The sequence below is a fragment of the Mustela putorius genome, unplaced genomic scaffold (genome assembly GCF_011764305.1).
Source record: "Mustela putorius furo isolate JIRA1106 unplaced genomic scaffold, ASM1176430v1.1 tig00000174_pilon_pilon_pilon, whole genome shotgun sequence".
NCBI classification, from domain to species: Eukaryota; Metazoa; Chordata; class Mammalia; order Carnivora; family Mustelidae; genus Mustela; species Mustela putorius.
In genome coordinates this window covers 18,204,433-18,222,242 of record NW_025421304.1, presented here as the reverse complement: position 1 = coordinate 18,222,242, position 17,810 = coordinate 18,204,433, and the positions used below count along the sequence as shown (strand labels likewise).

General features: G+C 57.4%; 1 protein-coding gene across 4 annotated transcripts in view; it reads left to right on the top strand.

Moving 5' to 3' along the window:
• KIFC3 (kinesin family member C3) overlaps positions 1-17,810 on the top strand; it is a 37,968-nt gene that overhangs the window by 18,290 nt on the left and 1,868 nt on the right. For all 4 annotated transcript variants that reach the window (XM_013052158.2, XM_004744262.3, XM_013052157.2 and 1 more), the window contains 14 exons: positions 7,246-7,311; positions 7,834-7,977; positions 8,131-8,370; positions 8,880-9,053; positions 9,659-9,806; positions 9,891-10,021; positions 11,299-11,410; positions 12,707-12,888; positions 13,851-13,955; positions 15,662-15,792; positions 16,335-16,458; positions 16,645-16,774; positions 16,867-17,096; positions 17,316-17,450. In XM_013052158.2, coding sequence (XP_012907612.1) covers positions 7,246-7,311; positions 7,834-7,977; positions 8,131-8,370; positions 8,880-9,053; positions 9,659-9,806; positions 9,891-10,021; positions 11,299-11,410; positions 12,707-12,888; positions 13,851-13,955; positions 15,662-15,792; positions 16,335-16,458; positions 16,645-16,774; positions 16,867-17,096; positions 17,316-17,450 — 2,052 coding nt within the window. The remainder of the gene's footprint in view (positions 1-7,245; positions 7,312-7,833; positions 7,978-8,130; positions 8,371-8,879; positions 9,054-9,658; positions 9,807-9,890; positions 10,022-11,298; positions 11,411-12,706; positions 12,889-13,850; positions 13,956-15,661; positions 15,793-16,334; positions 16,459-16,644; positions 16,775-16,866; positions 17,097-17,315; positions 17,451-17,810) is intronic.

Here is a 17,810-nt window from a genome sequence, read left to right as displayed (position 1 = left end):
TCTGTAAAATGGACTCACAGCATCTGATGAGATGAGCCAATAGAGCTGATGCTGCTGTGACCACTACCGTCTTTACTGGGAAGAGCTTGGATTTGAAATCACACAAACAAAGTTCTAGTCCTGGCGGGGCTGAGCGCTAGCTGGGCGCTCTGAACCGGGGCTCATCCATGTCGCCCCATGGTTCCCGGACAGATCAGTCATGAGACGAACGGAAAAGCGGACGGAAAAGCGCTGTGCCTTGTGAGGTATCACTTCTGCTGCTCTGCTGTCCTGTCGGCCTCACTGGGGTTTCACGCAGATCGACCTTCCTGCCCTTCTCAGTATTGCTCATCCAAGAAAAGAAATGGGGGACGCTCTGCCTCACGCTCACGGTGCCTTGTTCCCAGCCTTACCTTACTTGCCTTCTGAATGTGGCTGCCTTCCCACAATGCTCTTCCTGAAAGGCAGTGTAGCCCTGGCAGTTGAGTTTGAGGGCCCCCTGGGGGTCCCCACAGACCCGAGTTTCAATCTGACGTCCACTGCTTAGTGGTCAGGTGACCTTGAACGAGTTGCTTAACTAAGGCTTAGCTTCATTTCTTGGAACCTCCGTTTTCTTCCTGGACAGTGGGGATAACAATGGTATCTCCCTCACAGAATTGGGGGTTCAAAGGGATGATCTTAGGAAGCCCCTGTGCCCTACAGACCAAAATGACTTAGTAAAGGAGGCTGCCATTATCCTGCTGGGACCTGGGCTTGTGTGGCTGCGGGAGTCTTTGGTGGCATCACTATGATCAATGTCATGGTGACATTTGAATTTCCCGGGAGCCCACTGTCTCCTTGTGGGGAGCAGTCGGACCAAAGGTCCTTGGTCTTCGGGCCTCTGGCTGACCTAGGCCACAGAGGCCACCGGTCTTGGCTTGGCAACCAACCTGTGGCTGCGGCCGGTCTGGATAACTGTCCCCAGGTCTGGATGACTGTCCCCAGCATTGGCAACAACAGCCCCAGGCCACATCCTGGCAACCTCAAGCTCCCTCTCCTTTGTGGATGTCCCTGGAGCAGTGGCCTCTGCGCTCCCAAGGCTGCTGCCAGCGGTCCACGTGCCCACACTGCACTCCCCTCTCTTTGCCCCTGAACCTCAAGGTAGAATCTTAAAAAACTGTGCTTAGAGGCTGCAGACTGGCGGCCTAGATCAGCCACCAAGTACGTCTTGTTTCCCTGTTTTTTTTTTTTTAACCATTAAAAACATTGTGATAAATACACCTAACATAACATTTACCATGTCAGCCGTTTTGAGGTGTATAATTCAGGGTATGAATACATTCACACTGCTCTGCAGCCCGCACCACCATCCATGCCCAGAACTCTTATCCCCTTGCAGACCTGAAACTGTTCCCTTTAAATACTACCTACTCCCACACCCCTCTCCCCCAGCCCCTGTTCCTCAGCATTCTACTCTCTGCCTCGATGAATGTACCTATTCCTGGTGCTTCATGTAAGTGGAATCACAGTATTTGTCTCTTGCAACTGGCTTATTTCACTTACCATGATGCTTTCCAAGTTCATCCATGCTGCTGCAAGCGGCAGGATTTCCTTTTTTTTTTTTTTTTAAAGATTTTATTTATTTGTTTGAGAGAGGGTATGTGTGAGTGCAAGGCGGAGGGGAGGTGCAGAGGGAGAGGAGGAAGCAGACTCCCCGCTGAGCAGAGAGCCCAACACAGGGCTCCATCCCAGGACCCTGGGATCATGGCCTGAGCCAAAGGCAGAGGCTTTACTGACTGAGCCACCCGGGCGCCCCAGGATTTCCTTCTTTTTCGAGGCAGAATAATATTCCCTTGTATGGATGCACCATGCTTTGCTTATCCATTCATTCATCATTGGACGCTAGGGTTGCTTGCCCATTTTCATTATTTTGAATAGGGCTGCTACAACCATAAGGGTGTCCGAGATATTTTAATTCCTTTTGGGTAAATGCCCCGAAGTGGAATTGCTGGCTCACATGGTCGTTCTAGTTAAAACTGAGTAATCTACCGTCCTGCTTTCCACAGCGGGGTCACCATTTCACATTACCGCCAGCAACACACAAAAGGTCCTGGTTTCTCCATATTCCCAGCAATATTTGTTACTTTCTGAGAGCTTGTTTGTTTGTTTTTTTAAATACTAGCCATCATAATGGGTGTGAAGTAGAATCTTATCCTGGCTTTGATTAGCATCCCCCTCATGACTCGTGTGTGAGCTTCTTGTCGCGTGCTCGTTGAGCATGTATCTGTCTTCCTTAGAGACGTGGCCATTCGAGTCCTTTGCCCATCCTGAATTGTTTTGGTGGGATTTTTTGTTTTGTTTTGTTTCTTTGTTTTTGCGGTTGTGTCGTAGTTCTGTCGTATTCTGAATATTAACCCTTCATCAGTATATGATTTGCAGACAGTTTCTTCCATTCCATGGGTCGCCTTTCTGCTCTGTTGATGGTGTCTTTCGAGGGCACAAAAGGTTTTCATTTCGATGAAGTCCTGCTTATCTGTTTTCTTGTGGGTTGCCTTGCTGTTGGTGTCCCATCCAAGAGAGCACTGCCACACCCAGCACTGTGAAGGTCTTCCTCTATGTTTTCTTCTAAGGGTTGTATAATTTTAGCTTTTACATTGAGGTCTTTGATCTGTTTCGAATTAATTTTGTCTGTAGTGTAAAGCAAGGGTCCAGCTTTATTCTTTTGCCCATGAATGTCCAGTTTCCCGGCACCATTTGTTGAAAAGACTGTCTTTTCCCCATTGAATGGCCCCGATGCCCTTGTCAAAAAGCAGTTGACCGCATACGTGAAGGCTTATTTCTGGGTTGTCTGTTCTATTCCATTGGTCTCTATGTCTGTCTTTGTGCCAATACATCATTATTTTCATTGCTGTAGCTTCGTGAGTAACTTCTGAAATCAGGAAGTGTGAGACCTCCAACTTTCTCTTCTTTTGCAAAGTATGTTTTGGCTCTGGCGGGGGGGGGTCCTTTGAGATTTCATGTGAATTTTAGGATGTATTTTTCTATTTCTGCAAAAAATGTCATTGAAATTTTGATGGGGACTGTGTTGTGTCACTTTGGGTAATACTGACATTCTAACAATATGACCGTCTGTGAACATGGATTTTTTTTTTTTAAGGTTTTTATTTGTTTGAGAGAGCAAATGAGTACAAGCACGGGGAGGGACAGAGGGAGAAGAAGAAGCAGACTCCCCGCTGAGCAGAGCCCAACATGGGGCTGGATCCCAGCAGCCTGAGATCCTGACCTGAGCCCAAGGCAGACACTTGACTGAGCCACCCAGGCATCTCAAGCTGTCTTTCCATTTATCAGTGTCGTCTTTAATCGATTCCAACAACGTTTTACAGTTTTAAATGTACAGATCTCTTGCCTCCTTGATTAAGTTTATTCCTATTTTATTCTCCTTGATGCTATTGTAAATGGAATTGTTTCCTTAATTTCCTTTTTAGATTATTCATTGTTTGTGTGTAGCAGCACAACTGATTTTTTTTTAAAGATTTTATTTATTTGAGAGAGGGGGAGAGCATGGGGAGAGAAGCAGAGGACAGAGAGGGACAAGCAGGGCTCGATCTCCCCACCCTGAGATCAGGACTGAACTGAAACCAAGAGTTGGCCCCTTAACTGACTGAGCCACCCAGGCACCCTGAGGAACCACTGATTTTTACGTGTTGATTTTGTATCCCGTGACTCTGCTGAGTTCGCTTATTAGTTCTAATTGGCCTGCTTTTTTGTAATCAGATTAGTTGTCAATCTTTAAGCCTTGGCTAAATTCCCACAAAAATCTGGACTTCCTATTTTGTCAGAAAATACTGGAAGACGTGGCTTCTCTGGGTTGCCATTCCCGTGTGGCACCCACTGCCTGGGGCCTTGTAGCAGATCCTGCCTTTGGCAGAAGCCAAAGTGCCCAGCGCTGGCTGCCCTCATCTCCAGCACCCCTCCTGCCCCACGCCCTGCCTGACAGCCTCACTCGGAGACTCTGCTCTGCCTCTCGTGCACTCAGCATTCTTTCTCCTGCTGTGTACCAGGGGCTGTCCTAGGCACAGGCAGTGTGGCACCCACACAGGACACCAATATCTCTGCCTTCAGGGGCCTTCATTCTAACAATAGAACAATAGAACTCATTAAGTGCTTTACATGTATTATCTCATTTAATGTCACTTAATCCTCCAGACATCCTCCCAGGGGTGGCCTCATTAGCCCCATGAGGCAGAGTTGAGACTTTTCCAAGGTTACTCAGGGGGTAGGGTGATGTCTATTTTAGAAAGCTGGGCCGTCTGCCCTGAGAACCCAGGAGCTCAGCTGCCCCTCACTGGCAGAAGTACTTGGATGTGAACACTTGGCGGTGGGCAGGGCAGGCTGGATGGGGCCAGACAAGCACAGTGAGCAAGCATGTGGCCGGGAGTCCGGTGTCCTGCGAGGGGATGTATGTGGGGACAGGATGCGGTGCTTCCCGGGGATGCCCCTCTGGCCTCTGTTTCACTGAGGTGTTCTGGATCCCAGGACCTCTTGCCCTTTCAGCTCAGCAATGCCTTGATCTTGCCGCTGAGAGAGCCCTCTTTTCCTTAGAAGACAGCTGTGGTGACTGTGAGGCGGCCTTGGTGGGAGGTGGGGAGGTAATCAGCAGGTTGTCTCTGCCGGTGGGAGCAGACAGTCTCGAACACAGCCCTTGGCGAGGGCAGCCCCACCCTCCTCCGAGCCTGCTTCTGCTGAGACGCAGAAATGTGGGTTTGTGGCAGACAGGCCCCAGCACCCTGCTCCCACTGAGGCCCTCCGCACCAGGCCCGTGATCCAGTTTCTCTGGCTGCCGGGGAGCCTGAGCCTGGGCAGGGGTATTTCACAGACCTGGTCCTGGTCCCTTCCTCCGCCCTGGGGTTGTCGTGGGCAGCCTGCCAGGAGCCTGCTTCTCCTTTGGCCTGGCTCTCTGCACTCAGAGGAGTGTGCATGCTGCGCTTCTGTTGTTATTCAGGGGTTTACTGAGTATCTAGTGTGTGCCAGTCACCTGCTGGGGGCGGGACCTCTGAGGGCCAACAGAGAGGGTCCCTCCCCTCTTTTCCTCCAGATGCAGGCACCACGTCGGACTCAGCTGGGGCAGGTGTGTGAAGGGATGCCCACAGGAGCTCTCTTCCCTGGAAGGCCTTGCTCGCTGGTCTGGTTCACCCTCAGCACCCTACTCTGCCCTCACCACTCCTGAAGCAGAGCCTTCTGGGTGGAGGGCAGCCGTCCCGCTCATGAGCCACACACCAGAGTGGCTTGGGCCTGACGGACCACCCACAGTGTTGGTGGCCTGTGCCCCCAACCCCACCCCACCGCACCCCGTTGTTGGAGATGAGCCAGGATCCAGGAGATGACTGACACCTCTGACGAAAAGAGTGTTTGACAGCCTCTTCCTCAACCCCCCACTCACAACCCCAGCCTTCTGTAGACAGTTCCTTTTGGGGCACACCTTAGGGATTCTAGGCAGAGCCCTGGAGCACCCAGAGTTCTGATTATGATGCAAGAAGAGAGCAGGAGCCTGGGCTGCAGGCAGGCGCAGCAGGCGGGCCTCCTGGCCCCCCAAGCAAACCCTGGAGAACCCCACTTTTGCCTCATCCGCGTCTGAGTGCCAGTAGCATTAGGGACGAGCGAGGTCAGAGCATGCCTGCTCGGTGCTGAGGAAGCGGCCTGTCTGGGGCACCTGCTCAGTGCAAGTGGGTCTTCCTGGGGCGATTTCCCAGGGAAGGATGGGGGACAGGTGCACCCCAATCTTTCAAAGGGAAATAGATCCATCTATTTCAGGATGGGGGAGTGTGAGAGGAATTCCTCTTACTTGAGACTTAAAAATTGCCTAAAAGCACAAAGAATTTATTGGGTGTAATTCTACAGTCCAGAGACTGTCACTTTTAGCTGTTGCATTCACAGTTTTGTTTCTGGACTTTTGACCTAGTCTGTTGAGGGGTCTTCCTCCAGGTCAAAACTTCCGACACACAACCGTAACCACAACGGCCCGTGTGAGCACCCGCCGTGACCTACCTGACCATCCCCCTGACGCTGGGTATTGAGGTTACCCCGGCTTCGTGGCTAAGGAGTAACGGGGCCTTCTGCCAGTGGTCCCTCGCTCATGCAAGCTCTGCCAGTGGTGTCTCGTGCAAGCTCTCAGAGGAAGGGGGCAGAGAAGCGGCGCAGGCTTGGGCTGTCGTCTATATTTCCTCCTTCACCAGCTTTGCTTGGGGGAGCAGAGGCCGTCCTCTCCCACTCCGGGAGACTGAGCAGCTACCTGTGTGCCCCCTGTGCTGCCACAGACCACGGATGGATGACATCTCAGCCGTGTAAAATGGGGAGCTGTGATAAACCCTTACCTGCCGTACCTGGCTGGCCCGGCACCTGCAGGCAGTGGACTTCCTCAGCTGTTGCTTAGTAATAAGAACCCAGAGCTTCGTGGCCCGCTGGGGTAAAACCCACTTCCTAGCCCCCCACAGAATGAGTCTGACTCCCTGGGCCTTTTCAAGGTGAGGTGCGGTCAGATACAGTCATCACAGAATGTTCTGGAAGAAGATGTCCAGACATGCCCTGAGGAACACTGGTGCCAAAGTCTTCAGCTGTGTTTTTGGGTTACTTACTGAGAGGTTCCTGGAGGGGGGCTGATGCGGAGTCAGGGTCTGGGGCCTGCGGGGAGGGCAGTCAGCAGAGGGTGACAGGGGGTGCACCCCCTTCTCTGCTGGCCCCAGCTCTCCAGCAAGGCAGACTGGGAGCTGGCGGGGACAGAGGTCTGAGATGTGCCCTGGTCCCTGGTAGACCTGTCTCCACAGGCTGACTTGCTAGGAACCCCCTGAATGGAAGAATCTAGGTTCTGGGCAAAGACCAATCTAGGTTTTATAGTGTCTGGAGTTTATACAATTTGGGAGCCCTTTTAAGAAAAAAAGAATATAAAGTTACAAATACCTAAGTAGACAGAGGCCACAGCAAGGGCCAGTGCGAGGCAGGGGTCCTGAGGGTCAGCCTGAGTCTGGCGTGGGCTCCAAGTGGCGCAGGGGTCACCTCTGCTCTGCTTGCTCCCCAGACTTTCCTGAGAGCCTGGGCTCCCTGGGTCTTGCGTCGGGTGAGGGTACTGAAGGCTGTTGGGACAGGGCAGGTGTCTCTCACCTGGAGTCCCAGGCGTACCCTGATGCTTGAACACAGGGAGGGCTGATGGGGGGTAGGGGCTGAGAGATCAGGCCTGGGTGTGGCTGGAGGTGAGGAACGAGGCTCACCATGACCGTGGCTTTGTGCCCATAGGTGGAAAACCTGAAGGAGAAGCTCATCAGCCAGGCCCAGGAAGTGAGCCGCCTCCGATCAGAGCTGGTGAGGCTCGACACCACCATCCCGAGGTGGGGGCTGTGGGGGGCTGACCCGGCTTTGTGCAGTCTGACCCTTCCGGATGGGGTGCGGGACCCCATCTCTGCAGAGCCCTCCTGTCCAGGCCGGGTGGGGGCCAGCAGACTGCCAGTCAGCCCCAAATACTTGTCACCACTCACTAGGCCCTCGAGGCCGTGTGACTGCCAAAGGGAGGGAGGTTACTTCTCGTCTGCTGATGTAAAAGAGGAGTGTGAAGTCTGTGTATAAATACGACTCTCTTGTTACTTTCACACTCAGGAAAATAGAATGAGAGGGGCGGGTGAAGGCCGTCCCTCGGGCTCCCCTTCTCTCCTCTGTCTTCGCCTTATGTCCCTCCTGAGCTCCTGCTCTCTTCCCTCCCTTGCCCGCCTTTCTTTTTCTTCCTCTCCTGTTCTCTCCCCTGCCCTTGCCCCCCGCCCCATCTCCCCGCTCTCTGCTGCCCGGGTCCTCCCAGGCCCCATGCGGCCCCTGTGCTCTGGCTCTCTGCAGGGGGGCACAGACTTGGAGAAGCACCGCGACCTGCTGGTGGCAGAGAATGAGCGGCTGAGGCAGGAGATGCGGCGCTTCGAGGCCGAGCTGCAGGAGCTGCGGGCCAAGCCGGCGGCCCCCTGCACGGGCTGCGAGCACAGCCAGGTGAGCAGGCTGGCCTGGCCCCAGCTGCTCCTGCAGGGCTGGGTCCCCAGCGGCGAACCTGGTTCCTCACCGTGACCCCTGCCTGCTTGTCTGCCCTTCCCTCTGTCTGCTGCACACTTGTCCCGGCCTCCGCTCCCGACCGCCTGCCTGCAGGAGAGTGCCCAGCTCCGGGACAAGCTGTCGCAACTCCAGCTGGAGGTGGCTGAGAACAAGGGCATGCTGTCCGAGCTGAACCTGGAGGTGCAGCAGAAGACCGACCGGCTGGCCGAGGTGGAGCTGCGGCTCAAGGACTGCCTGGCCGAGAAGGCGCAGGAGGAGGAGCGGCTGAGCCGGCGCCTGCGAGACAGCCACGAAACCATCGCCAGCCTGCAGGCCCAGTCGCCGCCCATCAAGGTGAGTCTCTGGCTGGGGCCACATGTGGGGCCCTTGCTCTCTTGGCCCCTGGTGCCCAGGGCAGGGCTGCACCTTGTCTTGGTGAATGAGTAGGGGTGAGTGATTGGAGGAATCAGTCCAGATCTGTGCTCTGTCTTGCTCCCTCTCCTCCCCCTTCTTGCTGTCCGGGGCATGTAGTAGGCATCTGGCCCCTGAGGCTTGACGTGCCCGCACCTGCTAGGCATGGGTATGGGCATCGTAAGATTCTGCCTTTGTCTGCTCCGTACCCAGTCTGGGGCCACAGCAAGGCTCTTGGTGGGCTTCCCGAAGTGAGAGGATTCCCGGAGGCCCTGCAGCATCCTGGAAAGCCAGGACCTTGAAGCTCCTCTAGTTTTTTTCCTGGGTGCTCTGGGTAGGATGTCCCTGAGGGTCCCCTCTCAAAGTCAGCTGCATCTCAGCCCACCCCCCCCACCAAGGGAGGCCAAGGGACCCTCACACTTCCACCTGCCTGTCCCTTCCTTCCCTCTCAGTACGTCATCAGGACCGTAGAGGTGGAGTCATCCAAGACCAAGCAGGCCCTCAGTGAGTCCCAGGCCCGGAACCAGCACCTTCAGGAGCAGGTGGCCATGCAGAGGCAGGTGCTGAAGGAGATGGAGCAGCAGCTGCAGAGCTCACACCAGCTGACCGCACAGCTCCGGGCGCAGGTGCACAGGCTGCTGGAGGGTGCTTGGGGCTGGAGGAGAGCGGGGGCCCACCCAGCTGGAAAGCCAGGGGTGGGCCATCAGTATAGTGCAGTGGGTCAGCCCTCGGGAGGCCCACAGACCTGGGTTCTGGTTCCTCCTCTGCTGGCTGCCTGTGTGACCAAGGCCAAGTTTTGTCTGTGTCTCAGTTTCCTGATGTAGAATGATGCCCTCATGGAACCCACCTCGAGGGGTCGCTCAGGGACATAATCCCAAGAGTGTCCTCACAAAGCCGCCCCCCACCCCACCTCACCACACACACATTCTGGGAAAGGGAGGCCTGGTCACCATTATAACATATGCTCCCCCCGCTCTCCTGGGGCCTGTGGCTTGTGCACCTGTTAGGTGCCAGGACCCAGGCAGGTGTTAGGGCTAATGAAGGAAAGAGCTGCATGGAATCTTTTGGAGAGCGAGATGGCCATCTGCCCCTCTCCTGTGTGTGTGTTTGTGCGGACGTGTGGGGGGCACTGTACGTCCACGTGCATGTGGGGTAAGGCGTGGGGCTTCTTTTGGGCACCCATCCCTCTCCCTCCCGAGCCCCACACTGAGCTTCTGGCCTGGGCTGTCAGATCGCCATGTATGAGTCAGAGCTGGAGCGGGCACACGGGCAGATGCTGGAGGAGATGCAGTCCTTGGAGGAAGACAAGAACCGGGCCATCGAGGAGGCCTTCGCCAGAGCCCAGGTGGAGATGAAGGCTGTGCATGAGAACCTGGCAGGTGAGCCGGCCGGCCGGGCCCTGCCCCGCCCCCCTTCCCGCAGCCCCTCAGCCTGTCCACCTTGCACCTCTCATGTCCCCCAAGGTGTCCGGACCAACCTGCTGACGCTGCAGCCAGCACTGAGGACCCTCACTAGCGACTACAATGGGCTCAAGCGGCAGGTGCGGGGCTTCCCCCTGCTCCTGCAGGAGGCCCTCAAGAGCGTCAAGGCTGAGGTGAGTGCAGTGTGTGCCTGAGGGGTGGGGAGGAGGCTCAGAGAGGCCCCAAGCCCAGTCCTCCATTCCAAAATGCAGCAAAGCACCCCCAGGCAACAGCTCCCCTCCCCCACTCACGGGGACTGACAAACAGACTGGTCAGGAGCACACATTTTGGTATTTGTCTTATGATTCTTTATTTATTTTTTATATTTTAGAGTGGGGGAGAGGAGGGGGAGAGGGAGAATCTTAAGCAGGCTCCATGCCCAGAGCAAAGCCCAACATGGGGCTCGATCTCACAACCCTGAGATCATGACCTGAGCCGAAATCAAGAGTCAGACTCTTAGCCAACTGAGCCACCCAGGTGCCCGTGCTTCTTAGGACTCTTTAGACCAAGCATGTAGCATATATCCTTGTATCTCAAACATGCTACGTATATTCTTATGTCGGTTTGTTTTAATTTTCTTAAGCTGTTCTCATACAGCATGAGACTAGCCAACGTCTTTGAGTGCCTCCTACGTGCCAAGCCTTTCATAGCTGTCAGCTCCTCGAATCTGTACCATGGCCCCGCAGGGTAGAGAGACTGATGTATTTTGGGAATAGAAAATAGTTCTTTTTCTGTAGGAAAATTATGTCAATAACATATGGACATGGTAGAAAGTTCAAACTGTGCAGAAGGTCATCAGCTGAAGAGGAAGGGCCCCTCTCTGCTGCCCTGGCCTGCACTCCCCCGAGGCAGATGCCCGTCAGGATCTGAGCCCCGAAACCCTGAGGACACACTCCCCTTCTACCCAACAGAGGGGAACATTGCATGCGTGGTCTGCATTTTGCTTCTTTCCCCTATGAAGTGTGACTTGGAGATTGTTACTGCCCAGGTGCTACAGATCCACAGATTAGATGGTGTTATTTCCATTTTACAGATGAGAAAAATGAGACGTGATGACCCAGCTGGTTGTCTTGGGTCCCCCAGCTGCTCAGGGGTAGAGCTGGAATCTGGCTCCAGTTGGGTCGTATTATTACAGCCAGGTGCTGGTGGTGGGGAGTGAGGGCGGAGTCCTGGCTGTTTGCTTTGTTAGCAGGGCGACCTTGAGCCCTCGGCTTAGTCTCTTTGAGGCTCACTTTGTTCCTCTCTAAAACAGTGGGGGCAGCTACACCTCTGAGCAGAGGCTGTTGGAAGGAGTTGACAGGTGACAGCGCACCTCAAGCACTCAGCTTGGGGCAGGAGGGGGGACAGGCCAGGGGACAGGCCCGGTTGGTGGATCCAGCCCCCTAGAGCGCTGTGTATGCCCCCTCTCCAGATCGGCCAGGCCATCGAGGAGGTCAACAGCAACAACCAGGAGCTCCTGCGCAAGTACCGGCGGGAGCTGCAGCTGCGGAAGAAATGCCACAACGAGCTGGTGCGGCTGAAAGGTAACTGCTGGGGTGGGAGTGGGGCGGGGGGCAGGGGAGAAGGCTGGGGGCGCCCTGCACAGGGGTCCTGCCTGGCTTGGAGCTGATGCTGGCCTGCCCCCGCCCCCCCGCCCAGCCCCACTCCCTGGAGCCTGTTCCCGGTCACTGGGGGCTCCTGTACCTCCCGGGAATCCGGGCCCAGAGAGGTCAGGGAACTGGCTCAGACCCGCATGGCTACTGAGTGGCCCACCCTGGATCTAGACTTGGATCCATCCAGCGTCCAGCTCTGAAGCCCTCCCCCCAGTGCCTGTGGCAGGTGCCCCCAGGCCCGGAGGCAGGGAGGAGAGAACAGCGGGGGGGAGGGGTGCAGAAGCCCTGGGTGGTGGGTGTCTGGAAGGCCGCTTGTTCTGACCCTGGGCCCGGAGGAGCCTGAGAATGCTTGTTCACAGCACAAAGGGCCAGGGGTGGGGGGGTGCTGTTCCAGACACTGAGACGTGGCTGTGGGCCCACAGATGCTGTTGCTGCCCTCACAGGGCTCACGGCGGCTGGGGGAGCAGACGGTGATCTGTAAGCACCCAGAGGACCCCAACACTGCCCTCTGTTACTGGGGCGGGGGAGGGGCTCTAAGAGCCCCTCTGTGTCTGACAGTCGGGGGTATTGCTGGGCTTCCTGGAGGAGGCAAAGCCGTGGCTGAGGCCTGGATAATGGGTTGGAGTGTACAGGTGAAGGGGAAGGTGGGGAGTTTGTTGTTCTTTCCGGGGCTGTCATGGGGAGTTTGTTGTTCTTTCCGGGAGCACTGAGATCTGGCAGAAGGGCTTGAGCAAGAGGATGGCACAGTCTGTGCCCCCAGGACCCCCCAGAGCTGCCTTGTTGCCTGTCCTCATTCTGTGTGCTGCTTGTCCACCTGCTGTCTGGTTCTTTTTGCCCATCTGGTTCCCAAGCCCTGTTCGGGCATCCACAAAGTCCTTTTAGAATGACAGAACAAGTCCCTTGGCTTACTGGCACCCATACCCGTCATGGAATAGAGAAAACTGAAGTCCAGAGATAGTGTCCATTTGGTATCCCACCTGGACTGGGTACAGTGCCTGAGCCCCACAACTGACCTTTCCTCCCTGTCCCCAGCGTGAGGCTCCCACTCTCAGCCTGTTTTCCCAGGAAGAAAGTGTACTGATGCATGAATTCATGGTGGTGTGAGTGACTGACAGTAGAGCATTGCGGGTGGCCTTGCTCAGAAGGCTAGGACACCAAAGGATCCCAGTGAGGAGGCAGTCTGGTCTTGACTCTATGTACCTTTCTCTCCTCCCCCACACAATTCAGGGAACATCCGGGTGATTGCTCGTGTCCGGCCAGTCACCAAAGAGGATGGGGAAGGACCTGATGCGACCAATGCTGTGACCTTCGATGCTGACGACGACTCCATCATCCACCTGCTGCACAAAGGAAAGCCTGTATCCTTCGAGCTGGACAAGGTCTTCTCCCCGCGGGCATCACAGCAGGACGTGAGTGTGGCCCTGTGGGGAAGCGGACAGAGAGCAGTGTGGGGTTGCGGGGTGGGGGGAGCACACAGAGAGAGATGAAGGGGGCATGGACAGAAAGAAATCTAAGAGTGGGAGAGACAGGATGGAGAAGCCTGGGGTGCTGGGATGCCTCGCTTCTTCCACTGGAGGTGAGAAGACAGTGGGAAGATAAGGCTGAGAAGCCTCTGCTGAAAGGAGATTCAAGGACAGCCTATGGCACCTCCGGGGTTCATCCCACCCTTACAGCCCCGCCCACTCAGAGGCCCCTCCCACCCAGTGCCCATGCCCACCCATAGGGCCCCGCCCACCCCGGATCCCCTGCCATCCACGTGCTCATGCCCACCTACTTAGCCCCTCCTACACTCACAGCCCCGGCCACCCACCTGACCCTGGCAGTTGTTGCTTTTACAGCCCGGAGCACCGGGATCCGTCCCATAGGTATTTCTAGGACTCCGCAGCTGCCCCGTGGAGCCCTCAGCCCCTAAGAGCCACGTGGTCTCAGCAGCGTTCTTCTCTCCTCTCTGCCAGGGCTGACCGGCCAGACCTGTCCTGCTTGTACCCTCCTGTCCCTGTGCTTGGCATCACCTTTGCCCCGTCCTCTGCGGGCAGACAGACAGGCTGCATCAGGCTCCAGGCACATGCCGGCCTCCGCCTTCATTTTGCTGAGCTCTCCTTTAGTGTGGGAGAAGCTGGAGGCCCGGCAGCCCTTCCTCAGGCGCAGGCTGGCAGGAGGCACTGCCCTGTCTTCCCTTCAGTCTTGACAACCCGATTTCCCACTGAGGTCTGTTGTAAGGGGCCTGTTTAGTCATAAATTCTTCCACAGTGAGCCGCTTGCAGGTCACAAGATGTGCTGTATTACTGCTGAGGGAGAGGGCCATCTGGGGAGCTGCTGGGGGGCTCTTGGAGGGTGGGGCTCGCCATCTCATCCCACATCCCCTCCCCAGGTGTTCCAGGAGGTGCAAGCCCTGATCACCTCCTGCATCGATGGCTTCAATGTCTGCATCTTCGCCTATGGCCAGACGGGTGCCGGCAAGACATACACGATGGAGGTGGGTACCCGCTGCAGGGGGCAGGGGTTTGGCCAGTGAGGACCAACCCTTGCTGCCCTTGTGCCTTCAGGTTTCCGGTGGCCCAAGAGCAGAGCTGCTAGTTGTCTGTGTTAGGCCCCAAGGCCTGGAGAGAGGGCATCTTGCCCAGGAGGACCCGAGACGGTCCTGGTGGGTATGGGGCGGGACTGGCGCTCTGTCAGCAATCTGGCATCAGGGAGCTCTCCATCTGACGTTAGACTCGAGGCCAGACCACCTGTGTGTCTCTGGAGTTGGGCTTTCATTTCGGCGCCATGCACTGAGAGGGCAGCCATGCAGCGCTGGGCCTGGGACTGTTAGGATGAATGAGGGCAGTCTCTGCTCGCTCGGCTGGGGCGGGACCTCAGCTCCCCACGGCCAACCCCCCCAGGCTGAGTGGCAGGAGAGGGAAGCATTGAGAGGAGGAAAGATCTCAACTTTAGGTAAAAGTAGAAGGTGGTTCCTGGGGATGTCTTTGGTTTGTTAGCATTTCCCCGGCTCTCGAGGGGGCACTGTGGGGTTCTCTGGGAAGGAGTGAGGACAGGTGTCCCAGTGTCTGGACAGGCTCCTTTCAGGGAGGCTGCCATGTGGGCTTTCTTCCCAATCTGGTCCCTGCTTTTGCCCTAGTTCTGGGACTGATGAGACTGGGTAGTGGGGTGCAGGCCAAGCAAGGTGGTGGGTGGGGGAAGGGGGTCTGCATGGACTCCTAACTCTGTTTTGGGTGCTCAGAGTTGGGGTGACCCCCCAGGAGCATCTGTCCTCCAGCAACACATCCCAAGGCCCATGTACATTGGGCACGCTCTGGGGGCTGGGCATAGCTGTGACCACAGAGTATCTGCTCCCCGGAGCCAGCCCGCCAGTTGGGGAGACAGCAGTGCCCACAGCAAATCAGGCTGTGTCCTGTCAGGGCCTGGAGAGGAAACCTAAAGCCCAGGATGAGGAATCAGCAAGTGAGGGAGGGCTCAGGCCTTTGGAGGGAAGATGAAGCCATCTGCCTGCAGAGGTGACATTGGAGCCCCCCACGGGGGTCTGTGGGGAAGAGCATTCCAGGCACGGGGATCAGCAGGGCTGAGGCCACAAGGCCGGAACATGCTGGGGGGACTGAGGCCTGACAAGGAGGCCAAGCCACAGAAGTGGAAGGGGGTGGCAGGTGCGACATAAGGGGTGGCAAGAGCTCACGTGAGGACTCCAGATTTCCTTCTAGAAGGGCTGGCCAGCCCATCCGGTCCCAAGGCACTTGTGGCTCTGCCTGTGCCTCTCTTCCACCACCCACAGAGCCCATGGCCTCCCTGACATGAGCCCCCTTCTGGGCGGTGGCAGGGACATCACAGGTTCCCAGTGTCCCCTCCCAGGGCCCCTCCAACCCACCCAGGAGCACTGGCACTCAGCAGCCCTCGTGTACCAGAAGTGCTTCACCCAGTCCTCTGCTCTAAGTCTCAGGCTAGTCCTGGCAGGGCAGTACCATGGGAAGGTGGGGGGAAACTGAGGCCCAAGAGGGTGACGTTGCTTACAGCTAGGGGAGGGTGTTTGGGGGGCAGACCAATGGGTAGGTGGAAGCTTTGGGCTGGGCGGCTGGCCTGTGAGTGGTCGCCCAAGGGGGAGGGGGCCACAGACCCACACAAGCATCTGCATGGCCCACCCCTTGTGGCCAGGAGAGGCCTGGCTCACGGGGGCCTTGCTTCTGCCTCCAGGGGACCCCTGACAACCCAGGCATCAACCAGCGGGCCCTGCAGCTGCTCTTCTCAGAGGTGCAGGAGAAGGCTTCCGACTGGGAGTACACCATTACGGTCAGCGCGGCCGAGATCTACAACGAGGTCCTCAGGTGGGAGGCCCTGCGCGGGGCGTGGGCCTTCAGGGTGGCTCCCTGGTCCTCGGGGCCATGTGGGGTCATGCAGGATGAAGACTGGAGTCGGGGCTCCGTGTCCTACTTCAGCCCAGGGGTGCAGTGGTCCCAGCAAGGCAGGCGGTAGGGAGGAGCGCTCACTCCGAGTCTCCCTGGGCCACCCAGACCAGGCCTGGATGCTCCTTTCCCTCCCAAGTCCACCTGTTCTCTCTGGAGGCTACACCAGGTGGGGAGAAATGGGAGTAGGGATTTGGGGGGCCCTACCCACAAGAGCTCAGCTCACTGTCAGGGCGGGAGTAGCACCACAAGACTTTTGGGGAACATTCAATCTCTGCCCCTCAGCGGACTGCGTGCAGGGAAGGAGCTAGAGGAGAGCGGGGCTTGGCCCAATAGTTAAGGAAGGCTTCCTGATGGTGCGATGCGGTGGGAGAACATTCCAGGTGTGGGGGGTGGGTAGCAGGGTGCGGTTCAAGCTGAGGCAGATGTGGAGGAGGGAGTGACCGTCTAGACTGTCCCTGCAGGGACCTGCTGGGGCAGGAGCCTCAGGAGAAACTGGAGATCCGGCTGTGCCCAGACGGCAGTGGGCAGCTGTACGTGCCGGGGCTGACGGAGTTCCAGGTGCAGAGCGTGGACGACATCAACAAGGTGCATGTTTGGGGAGGCCTGCGAGGCGGGGAAGTGCCGGGGAGCCCCCTGCCCACAGGCCGAGCCGAGCTGGAGCAGGACATGTGGGTTTCGATGAAGTCTCTGCCGGTCCCCAGGGCTGGGGACACCCCTCCCAGGGGTCCTCGGGGATGAGGTGATTCCAGAGCCCGCCCTGCTCCCTGCCAGGTGTTTGAGTTTGGCCACACAAACCGCACGACGGAGTTCACCAACCTGAACGAGCACAGCTCCCGCTCGCACGCTCTGCTCATCGTGACGGTGCGCGGGGTGGACTGCAGCACTGGCCTCCGCACCACGGGTGAGTGAGGGCCGCGGGGGGGCCGCGTCACAGGACCCCTGACACCTGCTCCGCGCGGGGCGGCCTTGACCTGCCCGGGGCCCTGTCTGCAGGGAAGCTGAACCTGGTGGACCTGGCCGGCTCGGAGCGCGTGGGCAAGTCCGGGGCCGAGGGCAGCCGGCTGCGGGAGGCGCAGCACATCAACAAGTCGCTGTCAGCCCTGGGGGATGTCATTGCCGCCCTGCGCTCTCGCCAGGGCCACGTGCCCTTCCGCAACTCCAAGCTTACCTACCTGCTGCAGGACTCGCTCAGTGGGGACAGCAAGACGCTCATGGTGGTGCAGGTAAGGTTCTCAGGTGGGCTGGGAGGGCGGGCCATCAGGGTGTGGGCCTTGGCCAGCACAACTGGGGACTCCGTTCCCCTGGGGCCCAGGTGCCCCAGGCAGGGCAGGGCAGGGACCTTTGTCCTCAGTAGCTCTGAAGTCCGTGCACACATTGCCCCTTCCATTTCTGAGGGGGAGGCCCACTGGCCTGGGTGGGGAACGAGCTCTGGTGTCCCCTAGGTGTCCCCCGTGGAGAAGAACACCAGCGAGACACTGTACTCCCTCAAGTTTGCTGAGAGGGTGCGCTCTGTGGAGTTGGGCCCTGGGTCCCGCAGGGCAGAGCTTGGGTCCTGGTCCAGCCAGGAGCATCTGGAGGTATGGTGACTGCCACAGACGCTTCTTGGGCTGTCAAGTCCAGGTCAGGGGCAGGAAGGAGGGTCTGGGATCGGGGACGGCCGAGAGGAAGATGCCAGAAGTGGGGGGATGTGGAGCCAGCACCTGAACCCAGGAGCCTCTATTTATTTTAAAGATTTTATTTGAGAAAGCAAAAGCAAGAGCAAGCTTAGAAAAGGGAGGAAAAGGAGAGGGAGAAGCAACTCCTTGCTGAGCAGGGAGCCTGTCTCTGGGCTCGATCCCAGGACCCTGAGACTGTGACCTGACCTGAAGGCAGACACTTAACCAACTGAGCCACCCACGTGCCAGGAGGCTCTTCAGTCTAACTCTTCTGGGCCACAG